The 18,884-nt window shown below is 41.6% G+C and overlaps 1 protein-coding gene across 1 annotated transcript in view; it reads left to right on the plus strand.

Annotated features, from left to right (window-relative positions):
- The window catches only part of igsf9bb (immunoglobulin superfamily, member 9Bb), a 683,212-nt gene extending 664,608 nt beyond the window's left edge, over window positions 1–18,604 (plus strand). Inside the window, exons 21-23 of the mRNA XM_078198934.1 lie at window positions 7,782–7,903; window positions 9,110–9,184; window positions 18,378–18,604. Of these exons, the coding sequence (XP_078055060.1) occupies window positions 7,782–7,903; window positions 9,110–9,184; window positions 18,378–18,604 (424 nt within the window). The remainder of the gene's footprint in view (window positions 1–7,781; window positions 7,904–9,109; window positions 9,185–18,377) is intronic.
- Window positions 18,605–18,884: the final 280 nt, after the last annotated feature.

Genomic DNA, 18,884 nt, shown 5'->3' on the forward strand with positions numbered 1-18,884 from the left:
CACCAACTTCCGCAGTCTCATTAGGAGCTGACTGACTGGTTCCCTGGGGAGTCTATTTGCCGTGTTAAACCTGTAGCATTGCAATATAATGACGATTTAGGGTCGTAGTGGCTCGATACCATATCTATCAATTCGTCAAACGATTTTGAATCTGGGGCTGGCAGGTACATTTTATGATGCTCAACGCCCCACAAGCGGTCAGGAGTATGACTTTTTGCTGGTCGTCCCCTTCTAACCTGTTTGCCCAGAAGAAATATCTAATTTTTTTGATGTACTGGGGCCAACCCTCCATAACCACATCATAAATTTCCTTTCGCAAACAGCAGCATTTTCAATATCTCCCTGTCAGTCTTACTGGGGTCGTTGAAAGGCAAGGTTGTCCAAAATCTTTCTTGTTCCTCATCACCAATATAATGACTCAGGAAGCCCGACTGGAAAGGAACATAGTTTATTACAGAATGCAATGTAAATCCACTACCATGGTGTACACACACTAGTCCCTGGGACTACAGTTCAGCAGACCCAAATCTGGGCCTGCCTCATAAAAGGCTCAAGTAGTGAGTTACAGTGGGCAGGCCACTGCCTGTTACCAGGGCAATTCATATTCAACAAGCCCCACAGGGAGATCAATCAATAATCCCCATGAACCTCATGGGGGCGATCACAGCTAACCATCTACATCAACAGATAAATCCTTTAAATAGTTTCATGGAATAATCAATCATATATTTTTACTGGACATACATTTCCCTTATTGTTCCAAATAGTTGCAGATTTGATTTCTTCTTCATTGCCTTCACCCTGGTGACCAAAGATAGATCCAACCATTGAAGGTTTCAGCAACATCGCATCGGGCCTATTTGCAACAGGCATACGAAATGTACAACTTCAAGTAATAGTTCCCAGCGGGAATGCTTTCCACTTCTTTAAAGCTCATGAGAGCTTTAATATGTCCTTTAACAGTTATGCTATCAATTGCAAACAGAAAACTTCCTGTAAGTATTTTCTACGCAAAATATATATTTTATTTAGTGTGCTGCATAGAAAAAAAAAATTGTAACATGGATGTATTTAACTTCTGTCCTGAAGAAATGCTCTGTGACCTGACTACAGTTTATAAGTATTTTGAATACACATTCATCTCCAGCATTTTATAATGTAGCTGGAATTTTTACCCATTGAATATTTTTTGTTATTATAAATCTATATTTCAAGATGTCTATTTTAATGTCTTTAGAAATTAAGGTATTTTTACATATTAATTTGAGAGACGTCTACTCAACCTTGATAGAATAGATACAACCAGATTACTGATGAATATTAAGTCATCTGCAATCAATAAAGTTCAATTTGCAAAGTGGCATCAGCAATGAATGTTACTCAAGGGTGTTGCATTTCATATTTCTGCCTTAACTAATGTGTACAGAAGTGGGAAATTGGAATTTGAAATTGACAAGCCCTATCAGATTTTATTGAACTGCTTTACTCTGGTTGAGAAAGTTGCCAACTAGGCCTGGGATGATTAGGTTTATAAAGAAGATATTCATCCAGGATGAAGCATGCTTTGGACTCAGCAATGCCAGGGCAATTTTAACCTAACCCACCTGTTAGGAGTGGGTAAGGTGCTGGTTTGCAGTCCACCCCATCTTATTTAAGTGTCTATTGAAAAATGGAATGTAATTATCAGCTGGGGTACAAACAAATTTTCCATTTGATCCCATTGACTTTACCACCCAGAGAGATGGATGAAAATTATCTCCAAAAGTCTGGACTATTAGACCAACTTCTTTTCATTTTCTTTTGCTCCCCATGGACCTTTATTGAATTTTTAAAATTCTATTCTTAAAGTTATAAAGCCAATGTGCAGAGTGGACCGGGCAAGCCCGAATCCATCTCCTTGCTTGCTCCAACAACCAAATTCAAATTGAGTCCAATTCATGGTCTCCACAAGGGAGACGTACAAGATCCAAGCCGACTAGAAAAGACATTGCTCCAAATCTTGGGCTTGATCTTAACCAAAGGGCCAAGGGCTCCACCACTCACCCACCCTCATATTCTGAATGTGATGACTCACAATGTCGTTGGCTTCCGCCTTTATTCTGTGGTAACTCATCTAATTGGTTACCCTTTTAACTTGGCTTGACTGTCCACATGGGAGTATTGTAGTCTGGTGTCATCATTATCTGCCATCTACACATCCATAGTTCTTTTTAAAAAGTTGTTACTCTGCAGTAATCGGGCATTAATTGCTTTTCTTCCCTCACCCGGGTTACTGAGGCTAATTGTTGCATCCCTGCCACCAGTGCAAATGAGATAGTAACTTGAGGCAAACCAGGAACAAAACCTGAGGGCTGGAATTCTCCAACCTCGTGTGCAGCTGGGATTCTCTGCTCCCGCTGCGGTGAATGGAGATTTGGCTAAGCGTCAAATTCTCCGTTCTTGCTGGGAGCGGCTGCAGAGCGTGCACGATTGGAGCATTCTGGCCGAAAACATTTTGGTCTGTATGTTTTTACACATCGCCATCCCTAACAATTTAATTCCAGAACATGTTATTATTAAGCTACAATAATTTACTGAATTTCTCATGCTAAAGTAGGACTATATTGAGGTAGGAATAGAAAATGATGGATTAACAAAGCTATCCGTGAAATAGGGTATTTTGCAAGCTGAAGCTTCTCATGCTAAAACAATGTGTTAAGACATTTTCATATTTATGTTTTCCTCATATTTAATTTAAAATACTGATATCATAAATAATCATTGATGGTCATGTCATCATCTGTGGGACAGTCCACTAAGCAGGGATTGAAGATATTTATTCAAGATTTATATCTTATTCTATTTAAACTGTTAACAGGTGGATCACTTTCAATGCAAAAGTTTATGCAAAGTAATACATTTTGGTTTAACTTTGAGGTTGGCCCAACTTAATTGTCAGCAAGGACCTCATGAGTCCCGCAATGAAACTTTTCACCATAAATCTCCCAATCCGCCAACTTTTCAGCAGAAATCGCATCAAGAGCAACTGTCGAGATTGTGAGGTAGAAATTTAATTGGCCCTCATTGGGGCCCTCAATTAAGGCTGTGCAGGCTGTTCGTATTACCACCTGGAGGCCCAAGGCCATCCCGGAATAAGATCTTGGCTGGAATATTACGGCCGTTCACGCCAGTGAGAATTTCCCATCCCGCTGCAGTGAATGGAGATTTGGTTGGGTGCCAAATTCTCCAACCTTGCTGCAGCGGGAGCGTGGCGTGAATGGCCAGTAAAATTGCGCCCTTTGGATCCTATTTGTAATGATTTAGGCAAGCTACATCTCCACACAGCTTACCTATTTGGAGAAATGAACATTAGCTTGGCCTTGCAGGCAGCAAAAATAATATTCACAAACTGTGTATTGTAAATGATCTCCATTCACTTACCATTTATTGCTTCACAATATCTTTTTCCTCCTCTTTAGGTTCTTCCACAGCACTCAGCATTCCTTGCTGAGGGGCAGGGCTGGCAAACTGCATCCAGGTATCTGCCCATGTTGCTCTAGCTGTAACTACCCACTAGGTGAGGTGCTCACGATTGGCTACTCGTGACGCCCTTCCTGTAAAGAAGCGGTGATTCCCTACCCAACCAACCCCTCAACCCCACTCCCGAAAGCAACTCAAATAAGTATGTGACGTTATATACTAAATTGTGATAATAAACCCATGTCCAACCATTCAGTGGCACTGTTTGTTGGTACGTCAATCTCCTAGCCTGAGGGCCCTTGATTAATGCCCATGTAGGCTGAAAGGTGTTTTCTAATGAGCTGTCCAAATGTCGTATCAATACCGTGAAGGCAACAGGATATCTGGGGAAGATGTACTGCAAAATGTATTGGAAATTTCAAACCCATCTTAGGAGTGTGTATGGTGTTCCAATAAAGATATCAGAAACTTGTAATAAAAAAATGAAAAGATCCAATCCCAGTTCTCAATTTCTTATCGTTTACAAAGAGACATGTAGAAAAAGCGAGAACTATAATTATAGTCAACAGTGTAATATGTGCCTCTTGAAGCATCAATTCCATTGCGGCCCATTCACATTTCTTTTGACATTTCCAGCAGAAGATTCCTGGAAGTATTTGCTAAGAATGCATCTGAAGCAAGTATACTCTTGCAAAGAACCCATATATTTTCATGCAATTTGTTTCAATTCAGTCTGATATTCTGAGTAAGAAAGGGGGGTAATTTTTTTTTCCCCAATAATCAATGTTTTCACCATCTGAGGTCAGTGCCAACAGTATGAGACACTTTGGAGAGACATTGGGGAAAACTTTAATCGAATTCATCTGAAAGGATACCCCTTGGGTCAGATACACCCTTCCCAAAATTATTCACTATCGACTTCAATTCCATATCCAACACAAGACAACTTTAGAGAAAATGTTCAGTATATCAACACATAAAAAGGTTGAAGATGTTACTATTTCAATGTAATTGCTATTTTCTGAGAGTCTCCCACTTTTTTGGATATTTCTCTCACCCCATTTATTGAGTCTATTTACACCACACACTATCCTTAAGCCAAGAAGTAGCTGGTTAGTCTGCATTCTTAACTCTACCAGTTACTGGGAGCAACCTGGGGTAGTGACTCTTCCCCTCTTACTGGGAGGTAACACCTGATTTTCACCCTGTCAACACTTTAGCCTTAAGGGTGGCAACAGACCCGAAATGGGATTGGTAGCTTTACTATTCTGTTAACGCTGGTGTCCATTCTATAAGTTCATTTTTAATAAGAAAATATGACTTAGATAAGATCATTGCTACCCCAGGAACTCCTGTGCTCCACGATTTTGATATCGCACCCCCACCAGTGCCCAAACCTTACCTGACAGGTGGTTGCTGTTGCTCAATCTTGAGGTTTCATCCAGCAAGTTGCATTGGGACAATTCTTTTGGTGCCTCGCAGCTGCCCCACAAAATTTAAGCGATACAGTGGCCTCAAAGACATGGGTTGGGAGGGGGTGTCTTTGCCAATGGAACTGGTGGCCAGCGATTGCGCTCCCCCAATCTGTTAGCCTAAAATCAAATCAACTCCAGTTAATGCATGATAGCCTCTAATCAGTCCAATAGGAAATTCAGGAGGCACTATTCTTTACGCAGAGTGGTTAGAATGTGGAGTGACTGGATGCATTTATGGGGAAGCTGGAAATATGCATTATGGAGGAAGGAATGGAACAGGAGTTAGATATAATAGGAGGCTCCTCTAGAACATAAACAAGAGCCAGTTGGAATGGTGCTGTAAATCCAAGCAATTCTATGCAACAGAATTCACACAATGTTAAGATTCATGAGAAAGGAATTCGCACTTTCCCACTCCATGATATCACCCAGGTATTTGATTTTAATTCCATCATAAGTGATTTTGCTCTATCGCAATTTTAGATGATGATGTTCTTGACATCAACTCTGTAGTGGAGCATAATGCATAATGAACAATAAGCAAATATATATAACAAATTCACTAGTCAATCTCCTATGGCATAGCAGTGCTAGTTATGACCTGTCATAGTGTTCAGGTTAAGTTGGGCTAATAGGCATAGGGATAATTGGACCCAGGCAGGGAAAGAGAAAGGGAGTGGAGAGGAAATAAACAATTCAGTAGAGGCGGCACAGGTGGCCAAAAAGTATCAGAGTGGTCAATTAGTGATAAGTGCCAGGGATTCTGATGAACAGCTTTTAGGGCAGAGGGGAAGAGGGAAGACAGAGGCTTGTTGGGTCTCCAAAATAATGCCATGTGTCGGGTGGAAAGAATATGCATTGGGTAATCATATGAACACCCCACAGGGGAATTTGAATCCTTCTGTATTATCCATTAGTTTTGTAGATGAGCTACAAGTTAGCTGACAAGTCCAGATTATTGTGGCAGCTTAGGGTACAGAAATAAAATTAATATAATGATAGTTTATCGTATAAAAGGCAGTATCGGCACCACTTAATCATTACATTCATTGCAAGTAATTTAAAATGAACAAAATGAAATGAAATATTGTAACCCACCTCATTGTTAATATATATCCGATTGATGAATGTCAAATGGCTGAACCGTTCCCTCAGACACTGACACCTTTCTTAAGTTTAGTGTTCATAACAATGAGAATAGGAAATATTTCCAAGAAAGATGGAGAGAATCTAGTTTGGCGACAATGTTGGGATTTTCCAACACTGTATAGTAATGCTGCTTCCATTCCATTTCCAGAAACTAGCAGAGCTCAATTTAATTCTCCTATCATTTTATCCTGCTTTCTTTGAACCTGCCCATGTTTAATCGGTTGATGATTTCTTCCTATGTCTATTGAGTTGTAGAATCTGGGTTCACACTTGCGTTTGCTACATGATGAGTTATCTGGCCTCAGAGAGGGTAATGGCAGGCAAACATTTTTATAAACATACCTTAGGATTCCTAGCACCTGACTCGAGGCAGCAAATGGGAGACACGATGCAGGATATCAACATACCTCTCATTTGGGAGTATGGTTTGTGGCATAGGAATAGTCTTAAAACAAAAAAGAGGCAAAAATAATTGGGATGGGAAAAAGTACAAAACTGGGGAACAAAGTTTTGCATCTGGGGCATTTGAATTGATTTCTTACATATAACCAGCAGCGTCTTATCATTATCTTGCTCCAAAATGTTTTATCATGTATTGTCCAAAGAGTTTTGCAGAGAAAGAATACAAAAAAAATCAAAAATTGGACATGTTTTAGGGGCAACATAAAGGTGAACAAGACCTAATTTCAGGAAGCCAGACTTGCAACTCAAAGACATCTGAAAGACAGTCAACCCAAAATTTGGTCAGGTTAGTTCTCAGGTGTCTGTTAGCATCACCTGGAATAGTCATTAGATCCGTCAGTTGTGTATGGAAGGGACCTAATGCCTGTTTTCAGTCCCTATGCAGGAACAGCAGAGTAGATGTGGGTTTACCCCATTCTAGGTGGAATGATCTCCCAACTATGTCTGTGATTGACCCTCCCCCTTGATCGCTAGCAACATTCCCCGATTTGGGACTTGCCTTTGGACTAACTCAAATATAGAGGCATGACAGCTCCTGGAAACTCACCCAAATTAAGCAAACAAAGCCCGAGATTCGATCTCAGGTAAGACTGAGGGCTCAGTATCCCATGCGTCTGAAAATGAGCCATAATAATTTTGTACCCAATATTCTTTCCTGTAGACAGATGCTGAATCTGACAGGGTGCACAGCGAGTTGGACTCTGCTTACGATATTTGCCTTTTACAGTTCCCTCATGGTGACTTAGACCTCTTTTTTTTTGTCGTAATGAGATACTCATCAGAAAGCAGGCACTTTTCCATGACAATGGAACTATGATCAACCCAATCACCTCCCCCGTTCCCAACACACACACTACCAAGTGCTTGGTCCCATAGAGACACTGTCCTAATCCTGGAAGTGCATCGTCCAACATGCTCCTTTTTGATAGGCTGATCAATCTGACCTAAGCAGATTAAGAGGGAGGAAAATGAGAAATATTTTAAAAATCTATTTGAGCTCAGGTAATGTGACTTGGATGGGGGATAAATTTTGAAATTAGTTCTACTCGAATGAATATTAGACCCAATCTGTCCAACCACATGGTTGAGTTTTGGCTCAGAAACTGTAGTTAGTATATTACACTGAATGGATGCTTCACTGTAGCAAGCTGTTGTCAATGATAGTAGACAATTGCAAGTCAAACGTTGAAGTTGAATTCTTCCCCATTCTCTGTTCTGTTTGTCTTGATCCCACAGGAGGCCTCCAGATACACATGGTGCAGCTGCTGTACCTGAGAGTTTCGAAGTACTGAGATATCCACGTGTGCGAAAGCCCAAGAAGGCAACCCAGCTTACTTCAAAGGCACGGCAAAAAAACAGTGAGTGATATGTGAAACACTGAGGAAAAATGGGGATGAACATTCGGTAACTTTGAAGAGGATCTGAGCATGAATAAGTCATGTATATGTATCTCACCAATCCATTCTGCCTTCGATAGCTTGGCGTCTGTTTTGTATGTTTAGGACAGTGCAGGTAACAAATACATTCATGTAACGTTCCTCTATCTAGTATTATAACCTATTTATTAACCTAACTACTGCAAATAGGTTAGTACTGCAGTTGAAAAAGGTGGCATAAAGTTGTCTTGCAATTGTATTCGGGTTGTACATATGATATCTCAAACAATCATCCTTAGACTTTAGTTCATGTTGTTTGAACTACTATCACACCCTAAGTATCATGATAGAGTTTATATAAATGCAAAAGGTTTATAATTTGTTTTTTTGGGAGGCTTTTTTACTCAAATGCAGCTTTCAAGATACTTTGATCAGTTTGATAAATTCTATACAGGTACGACTAACCTTCATCTGATGAAAACCTCTGTTGAATTGATTGTGGAAGAAGGTTATCCAGTGGAGGATTGGGTTAACTTTTACTTCAGAAGAACATCTAAGCACGAAGCAAGACACATTAATGTCAAGCCTGATCTAAGCAACCATCCTTTGCTCTAAGGAAACATGCTCTGGGCGGAAGGGTGGCGCAGTGGTTAGCACTGCTGCCTCACAGTTCCAGGGACCCGGGTTCGATTCCAGGCTTGGGTCACTATCTGTATGGAGTTTGCACATTCTCCTTGTGTCTGCATGGGTTTCCTCCAAGTGCTCTGGTTTCCTCCCACAGCCCAAAGATATGCTGGTTAGGTTGATTGGCCATGGTAAATTGCCACTTAGTGTCAGAGGATCTAGCAGGGTAAATACATGGGGCTATGGGAATGTGGGATTGTGGTCGGTGCAGACTTGATGGGCCGAATGGCCTCCTCCTGCTCAGTAAGGATTCTATGAATGATCTCAGAAGATATTTCCTTTTAAGTAAAAAAATTTATTTGGATTTTGTTCACTGTCGTGGATAAATTTTAATGAAAAAGAGTAGGATTTTCCAGTTCTACTGAAGTCAACAGAGATTTAAATTGCTCACCGCGTTCACCACAGGGAAACCCACCAGAGCAGGACTGGAAAATCCCAGCCAAATTCTTACATTTCTATCCAATTTTGTACATCAAAATTTCTTACTCATCTTACATAAAATAGGATACCCATTGAATAGCTTGGATGTATCCAGAACACTGGAGACTGGAGTTTCAGTAGCTCTGCCGGACAGGAATGGTACGATTGCATGCTGAAAGTCGTGGCACGCCAATGACTGACGTGTTTGTGCCAATGTCCAAGTTTCCGACATTTTGCTACTGTCCTTGAAATGGCCAGCTCATGCACTCACCAGACACAGATGGATCCTCAATAGCCCATGTAATCTGGGGTTCTTTGATGTCAATAGAACCACCATACATGATGAGTATTTCCAACACTTCCAGTTTTTATTTCCCTTTATGTCAGAAATATTTGAAAAAGACAGAGTTGGTCTAATGTGAGTCAGAAAAATGCTTGTAAATGGAAAGAAAACAAGTAAATATGCATTGCAAAAACTTATGGTAAAAATCTGAAGTAAAGTATTCACTGCAATTATGAGGTTACTCCCAACATCATGAAGTTCTGTTGATTTTTCAGTCTTGAACATTAGTTATACTGTCATTATTGGGTCATTTTAAAGCAGATTTGGTTACCATTGACCAGAAACTTACCTGGACTAACCATATAAAAACTGTGGCTACAAGAGCAGGTCAGAGGCTAAGGATCCTGTGGTGAATAGCTCATCCCTTGTCTCCCTAAAGCCTGTCCACTGTCTATAAAGCACATGTCAGGAGTGTGATGGAATACTGAAACAAAAACAGAAAATGCTGGAAAATCTCGGCAGGTCTGACAGGACCTGTGGAGAGAGGATGGAGCCAACGTTTTAAATCAGGATGACCCTTCATCAGAGTTGAAGTCAAGGAAAATCGGGCAAGATTTATACTGTGAGGATAAAGTAGGGGGTGGGGAGAAGGAGGGTTGTAATTAATAGGAATGGAATCATGATGGAATACTCCCTACTTGCCTGATTGAGTGCAAATCCAACAACACTCAAGAAGCTTGACACCATCCAGGACAAAGCACTCTTGATTGGCACCCCATCCAGAAACATTCACCTCTCCACCACTGATGCACAGTAACTGCAACATGTACTATCTACAAGATGCACTGCAGGAACTCACCAAGGTTCCTTAGACAGCACCTTCCAAACCCATGGCCACTACAGTCTAGAAGGACAAGGGCAGCAGATACATGAGATTCATGAGAGCACCAGCAGTTTCCCTCCAAATCACTAACATTGGAAATTTATCACTGTTCCTTCACTGTCACTGGTTCAAAATCCTGGAAGGCTCTCCCTGACAGCACTATGGGTGTACCTGCAGCTCAGAGACTGCAGTTGTTCAAGAACACAGCTCACCACCATCTTCTCAAGGGCAATCAGGGATGGGCAATAAATGCTGGCCAGTAAAACTGACATCCCTTGAATTAATGAAGCATGTGATTAGCAATATAACATCAGTGTCAGATCCTGATGTGACACCAAGGATTACTCATGTCCAACAGTGTAAAACACTGGCAGGAGATTGTCTCACATTGGTTCAAGTTCATTGCAACTTTGGCAAGATGAAAGATCAAAATCAGCACCCGGGTAATCTATTAGATTGCATGGGATCTTTGTATGGAAGAGATGTTCCCCTGAGTTACACTTTCATGTCCACTATGACTTTCACCAACGTTTACAGATGCACCATAGAAAACATCCTCTCCCTATGCATCACAGCTCCTGCTCTGACAAAGACCGCAAGAAACTACAAAGGGTCGTGAACAAAGCCCAGTCCATTACGCAAACCAGCCTCCCATCCATTGACTCTCTCTATACTTCTCCCTGCCTCAGAAAAGCAGTCAGCCTTATCAAGGAGCCCACGCAGCCCGGACATCCTCTCATCCACCTTCTTCCGTTGGGAAAAAGATACAAAAGTCAGAGGTCACATATCAACCGACTCAAGAACAGTTTCTTCCTTGCTGCCATCAGACTTTTGAATGGACCTACCTTATATTAAGTTGATCTTTCTCTACTCCCTAGCTATGACTGCATTCTGCACCCTCTCCTTTCTTTCTCTATGTATCATATGTTTTATCTGTATAGCGCGCAAGAAACAATACTTTTCACTGTATACCATTACGTGACAACAATAAATCAAATCAAATCAAATTCATTGAAAAATTAGCAACTGGAAAAACAGAGCTCTGGATCCACATCCACTCACCTAGGCGCAGAACTCCTTTCCAGCTGATTGTGACATGACATGGGTGGATAAGCAGCTAACAGTATAACTCTGGCCTGCCAGCAATGCAAGACACTTCGTAAGGCAGGCCTTATGAAATTCCAATCAAACTGCTGTCTAAAAACAGATCTGGGTGGAATATTTTCTACCTGCCAATTGTTATGTAACTCTAGTTATTCTAATTACTCTAATCATTCAATGGATCTGGTTGCTCTGTTAATTTTGTAAATCGTATTTGTGGTCTTTTTGATGTGAAATGAAGTCCTACCTAATCCATCTGTCAACACTGGTTAAATCCAGCCGCAGTTTTCAACATGTTAAAATGAAATGCTTTGCAGCACATTGTGTCATGCGTTGATTGAACACGCTGCTCAATTGACTAGAACAGGATGGGTGGAATCTCCAAGGGGATTTCCTGATCTCCTATTGTAGCCTTTGCATCCTTCCTCCAGCATTCCCAAAGATACTGTGCCAATAGTAAACTGGGCAGTCACGAGGAATGCTGGGGCACTGATGGACAAAGATCCCCTGATACCATCAGAGTGTCCAATATTTTAAACCTCATAGGGTTCTCCATACGCAGTCTGTGATGTCCATTTAAAAGCCCAAAGCTCAAAGAGGAACTCAGTCTTCAGATCATAATTTGGAAAGCAAGTCCCAATTTTGATTCCTTTTTGGATTATACAATTGCAGGGTTGCCTGGTAAGAAAGATCTCAGTTGTTGTCAAATAAATTGTATTTTTTTCATTTAATTTGTCACTGCTTCTGTCCACTGTGCATTTCAGCATGTCATTTAATTATTGGTGTTATTTTGGTTGCTTAATTCTGTTTTATGTGAGAAAATGTATCCCTCCATATCTGTGCTTTTAAAAACTTTCTCCAACACATTACTTTCCTAAAGACAACGGCTCACACTAGGATTTGGTCATGACACCTCTTCAATACTTCACTCAAGTGACTATTTTCAGATCTGAACCTTGACAATGAGCATCATAAGGTGATCATAGAATCACTACAGTTCAGAAGGAGGCCATTTGGCCCATCGGGTCTGCACCGACTCTCTCAGAGAGTATCTTATCCAGGCCCTCTCTTCCGCTCTATCCCTGTAACCCCATGTATTTACCCCACTAATTTCCCCTCCCTTACATTTCTTGGGACACTAAGGGGCAATTTTACCATGGCCAATCCATCTAACCTGCACATCTTTGGACTGTGGGAGGAAACCGGAGCACCCAGGGTTAGGTTGATTGGCCATGCTAAAAAATTGCCCCTTAGTGTCCTGAGATGCGTAGGTTGGAGGGATTAGCGGGTAAATGTGTAGGGGTATGGGAGTAGGGCCTGGGTGGGATTGTGGTCGGTGCAGACTCGATGGGCCGAATGGCCTGTTTCTGCACTGTAGGGTTTCTATGATTTCTATGAAACCCACACAGACATGGAGAGAATGTACAAACTTCACACAGACAGTGACCCGAGGCCAGAATTGAACCCGGGTCTCTGGTGCTGTGAGGTAGCAGTGCTAATCACAGTGCCACCATGCCATGATTTAACTGTGTGGGCCAGGACAAGTCTATCCTCGCCTATAACCTTATAGAACCTTACAGCACAGAAGAAGCATCATCACTGTGTCAACTCTTTATTCCAGAAATCCAAAACTAATCCCACAAGTATGCTTCTTTTTCCTGGTCACCCTCTATTTCCTCTCATCCAAATATTTGTCCGCTCTTCTCTTAATTGGTTCTGCTTCAACCATTCCCTGTGGCACAGCATTCCATGCTCTACCAACTATATTATAAAGAGAATGTGCCTAATCGTTATCTTTATTCTCTTAGTGATCATTTTAAATTGATGACCCATCTTTGCTAAATTGGCATGCCAATTCAGAGGAAATAGTCTTTCCACCATCACTTTATCAAAACCCTTAAATCATTTTAAAAGATGCTATTAAATCTGCTCTTAGACTCCTCTGGCCCAACAAAAATAATTCCAGTATTTAAGGTCGCTCCTCATATCTACAATTTCTCATCCCAGGTATCATGCCAGTGAATTTAATCTGACAGCAGTGTATGCAAACTTCCCAGAGGAGGTCACTGAATATTGGGGAGCCGATGGCCTTGTGATATTAATCCAGAAACTCAGCTAATGTTCTGGGTTCTGGGGTTCGAATCCCACCATGGCAGATGTTGGAATTTGAATTCAATAAAAAATATTTGGGATTAAGAATCTACTGATGACCATGAAACCATTGTCAATTGTTGGAAAAAGCCATCTGGTTCACTAATGTCCTTTATGGAAGGAAATCTGCTGTCCTTACCTGGTCTGGCCTACATGTGCCACAGTAATGTGGTTGACTCTCAACTGCCCTTGAGTAACTAGGGGTGGGTAATAAATGTTAACCAGCCAGTGACGCCCATGTCCCATGAATGAATTTTAAAAATGGCATCAGAAAAACCATGGTCATTTTCCCCCTCCTGAACAGACAATGTTGGGAATTTTATTATTAACTTCCTTGACAGAGCACTGAGCAGCCTTTAAGCCGAGGAACTCCTTGGCATACAGTTCTCAGAGCCTCAGAATGAGCCATCAACTAAAACCTGTTCGCCAACAGTCAGGTAGCATTGATTCTGTAAATCCAGAGGTAGCTTTCGGAGAGAACATAGTCCTTACCTTTTTTTGAAAAGGCAAAAAACAGAACCATTGAAATGGTGCACAATACTAAGTACTGTCGGAAAGTAAAAAGGCTAGCTTTTGAAAATGACCTTTTTTTCAAGCAATCCACTACCAAAATTAACCGGAATAATTTCAAAAATAGACTTGACATTGTCAACTCTAAATACGTGTAAATACAATGTAATTAGACATATTTTATATAGAAAGAAGCAGAAATATGCTGCTTCCAATAACTTTGCTTGGCTTTATATTCATCGTAAGAAGTCTCACAACACCAGGTTAAAGTCCAACAGGTTTATTTGGTAGCAAATACCATAAGCTTTCGGAGCGCTGCTCCTTCGTCAGATGGAGTGGAAATGTCGGCATCTCCACATCATTTATATTCATCATCAGGGTTGATGTCGCAGAGGGAATTTATCTGCATGTAATTCACTCTATGAAAAGTCACATCCCACAAGAGTGCTCATTGCTGACAGTGTCAACAGCATTCACTCCAACATCAATTGTCACAATTGTTATCAGCAGTGTAGAATTCCTTCTGTAATCCTGCGAAATATGTTTCACTGTTAAACTCAAACCCAGAACAGAACCCTTAACTTCACTTCCCATGAGAGTTTCATTGTTTATATTAACCACCCTCTGGCATTTCTGGATGAGAATGTCCAATTAATATTGAGTTGTGAGCAATGTTATGCTGTGGATCTGCGTCCATGAGGAATTACTCGAGATTTTGCAAACTCATTTCATTCCAGACCTTTAACTACCATCAGAAAGAGACTTTCACTTCTTCCTCTGGGCTGATTTGAGAATTACAATGAGCAATATTGTGCCTTGCCTTGATATTCATGTATATACTCTGCACCTTCCCCAGTGGTATCTACATCTTAATATCAATCCTTTGCTTTGAATTAGCCAATAATACATATAGCAAAAAGGTTGCCAATTTATATAACCTTAATAACCCTAATTTTGATTAATCAGTGCCAAATTGAAAGTGACTAATTGATTACAGCTAATTACCATGTCTTTCCAGTGCACTTGACTTCTTTGGTCAGACACAAAGGTTTTGAAAACAATGCATGGCTTAGTGAAATAAATTAAAATACAGAGGATGAGAGGGTGACTCAAGGACTAAGACCGGAATTTTCCAGTCTTGTACACCTCGCCACTACTGTTAGCGAGAACGGAGAACTTGCCGCTCAGCCCAATCTTCGTTCACTGCAGCGGGACTGGAGAACCCCAGCCGCGAGCAAGGTTGGAGAATTCCGGCCTAACGTCTTGAGCACCTTCTCGTTTAAAATTGGTCAGAAAGCCGTGGCATGATTTCTATCTGAGGAAAGGCTGTGCGATTAATTGCACAATTCGTGTTTTGCAGCCCAAGGTCACATCGCGTGTAAGCACCAAGTTGTACTGCAAACCTTGGTGATGCGACCAAGGTCTAGAAAATAAGGTATTGTGCAATAATCTCTGGACCATCCATCCTTGCATGCTCGCTGACATTGCCATTTCTGCCTCAAAATTTGCACTTTTCCAGTTCCGAGGTTTGATATTACTCTACTCCAATTTTCATGAGATTAAAGTTTACCCATTTGGCTTGAACAAGGAGGTAAGCTTGACAAAACAAGTGGGCTTTTTTTTGTTCTTGCACCATGTATGATGGCATTGCTCTCTGTATTTTCTGATATAGTCTTACATTCATGTTCTAGTCGTCATCATAAAACTTAATGGAAAGCCAATAGCATATATGGGTGACACGGTGGCACAGTGGTTAGCATTGCTGCCTCACAGCACCAGAGACCGGGGTTGAATTCTGGCCTCGGGTGACTGTGTGGCGTTTGCACATTCTCCCTGTGTCTGTGTGGATTTCCTCCGGGTGCTCCAATTCCCCCCACATGCTGAAGATGTGTGCATTAGGTTGACTGGCTGTGCTAAATTGCCCCTTAGTGTTAGGGGGACCAGCAGGGTAAATATATGGCATTACGGGGATAGAGCCTGGGTGGGAGTGTTGTCGGTGCAGGCTCGATGGGTCGAATGGCCTCCTTCTGCACTGGGATTCTATGAGTATTGACATTATCTTGTATTTTGGACAGCTCACCGATATAGTGCATTTTTTGAGCTGACCTTTTTTGACTGACTTTGTAACATCAGACATACATTTTGGGGTTTGCGCTTGTGATCTCATTCAGTTTAATATTTTCAGTAAGAGTGCATGTTAAGTTCTAAAGGCATTGACATATTTATTGAGGATGTATTCTAATATTTTTTAATCGATCCAATTTATCTGATTCACATCCATGAATTGTTCTCTGCACTTTCTGATATAGTCTTTCAATCATGTTTGAGTCTTCATCATCAGACTTAATAGAAAACCAATTGCTTATATGATTATGGCAGAGGACTATCCAGTTCAACACAGGTTTGGTAAATGTATCTACTGTCCTAATGCTGCGTTTTACCCACAAAATTAGATAAGCGTGTTTGTAGATAATGTCAAATAAAATTAAGCAGCTGTTTTCAAAGTTCAGCATTGTTTTAAACTGGAATATTCTGATATCGTACGCCCCACCTCCGCTCCCAGTGAAAACGGTATATTTGGTGCTCAGCCAAATCTCCATTCACGGCAGCAGGACTGGAGAATCCCAGCCGCAGACGAGGTTGTAGAATTCCTCAGATAATGACACCCCATCGTTGGTCTTGCCACCCAATGGATTTCTATTTGTGTTACCTGGTGAATTAACATGCTGGTGAGGTTTCTATATCAACCAAGCTGCTATGTGGAACTATTGAACAGAGGCGAAGGGTGGAATTTTCCCATCCTGCCTGCCACAGGAATCGTAGCAGGCGGGACAGGACCATGCAAAGGTCCGTTGACCCAGGGTGGGATTTTTCGGTCTTGGGGCGAGCGCGGCCGGAAAATCCTGCCCATTGTATTTCCTTAAAGGGGGCGGAGGAAAGCTGATGTGCTAGTTAACACTGATCAATTGTTATGCCTAACTTCCTAGCAGGCAAGTGCAGAACTATACGGCGCGTGGTTGGGTACAGACCTGGCTTCTAACTCAGGATAAAATATATAGCAAAGATATGCAGAGAAATGAGGGAACCAGCTAAATAATGAAGGATACAGTCTTAAGATATCTTTAAATTTTTATTTTAAGTTAAAAAATATGATCTCAAGAAAACTTTTACCTTTTCAATAAGTGCCACAGGTGAAACATAAAGAGCCAATAATCCCAATCTATACATTAGGTTTCTTGATCCCTACTTGAGCAGCTGCCAAGACGCAACAATTGTCTTTGCCACTTCAGAGCTAGGTAGAGAACATTTAGTCGGGATTCCCAATGACTGCTAGCCAATGTAAGTGTTGGGTGAGGATTGGGTTAGCCTCCGCTGTGATGTCCCTTCAGCTGAATAATCTCCCAACACTGTGTGCAGGCTCATACATGAAGAATGTCCACTGGGGAAAGGTCTGAAAGGCAACTGATGCCAATGGAATCCTAAACCAGTAGGAGTCAGCACTTTCACGAGAGAAGAGAGAAAATTAGCAAAAGGGTCGATTTTGATTGTTAGCATCTTGGTGGATTTTTAATAATTCGATGCATGCTGGAAATGGGAAAATTGGCTTATTGGGCTGGGATTTTCAGGGGGCATTGGAACTCCGACATTGGATTAATACGAGTGGTGGGCCCACTGGCCTCCTAATTGGCCTCCTCTGTGCTTGCTGTCCTGTTGAGGATGGCAGACGCGTTCCTGAGGCAACAGGCCCAACCAGAGAACCAACAGAGATGCCAGGTCAGCAGGTTCACCAGGAGAGACAGACGGGGAAGAACAAGGGCATCTCCACACGGAGGGTACCTCTGACACCTGCATTGAAGTTATATATTAAAGAGGCCTGAAGTCCATAGGTTGACGGTAAATCACTCTGCAGAACTATTCACTGAAAAGACTGTGGCTTTTCACCACTTCATCCCCTTCCTGCCCTGTCATTGAGCCTCCCAGTCCAATGGTCCCCTGGCCGGCCACCAGGAGACCATCTCAAATTACCTGGAAACCTCTGCACACGATAGGGAGGGGGGCACTCCAATGACATAGACCCCTAGGCAGTGCCTCAATTGCAGTAATTGGTCCCTGCCTCCATGGACGGCAATCATAATTCCCAGTTCACCCCAGAAAGACACTGGAGGTAGGAATGCATCAGGCAGCCATTCTAACACAGTTCTCTATTCCCTCCCATCTCCAAGAGGCCAAGAAAATTCAGACTAACGTTTCTATAGTAAAAGTACTTTATTGTAGATTTATTTCCCACAATTTGTGCTGCCTCTCAACCAACTACTACTGGTGGCACCAAGCGTAATTTCTATCTGAAGAAGTTAAGGCCTACTACACGTATCATTGATATTTCGTTGGCATCTAATCAAATTTTCCTTTTATTTTTGCATTAGGTTTTCCAATCTCACAGGTCCAGCAGCCCAGTGAATCTCAGGTTCTCCAGCCCCAAGGCATTCTCTACCTCCAAAAGAAGAAGAGACACTCCCGTCAGGACCCTTACGCTTATTTTTCTGCCATGAAAGAAGAGTTTCACAAGTACAGACACCAGCCTGAGGACGAAATGGCTATTCTGGATCAAGTGGATCACGAAGAATACCATGGGCAGGCAACACGGCTCTAGTAATAGTGATTAGTTTTAACAAAATACTTGACAATATTTGTAAATCTGTGTACAGAATGTGTTTCTCTGCTCAAAAGAAATTGAGCACAGACTCTGTGGTAGAAGTTAGCCTTGTGGTCTCAGTTGTGCAAACAGCTGTGCTGCAGCGCTATTTTCTTAACTACCTACCCCACAATTAAAAGTATCGACACCGTATTCGTATATACCCCTTTGAAAGGTCTACTTAAAGGGTGGCAGTGTTTTGTTTCGCCAGCCTACTTAGTTTAAGTGCTTGAAAAAA

The sequence above is a fragment of the Mustelus asterias genome, chromosome 27, assembly GCF_964213995.1.
Source record: "Mustelus asterias chromosome 27, sMusAst1.hap1.1, whole genome shotgun sequence".
NCBI lineage: Eukaryota > Metazoa > Chordata > Chondrichthyes > Carcharhiniformes > Triakidae > Mustelus > Mustelus asterias.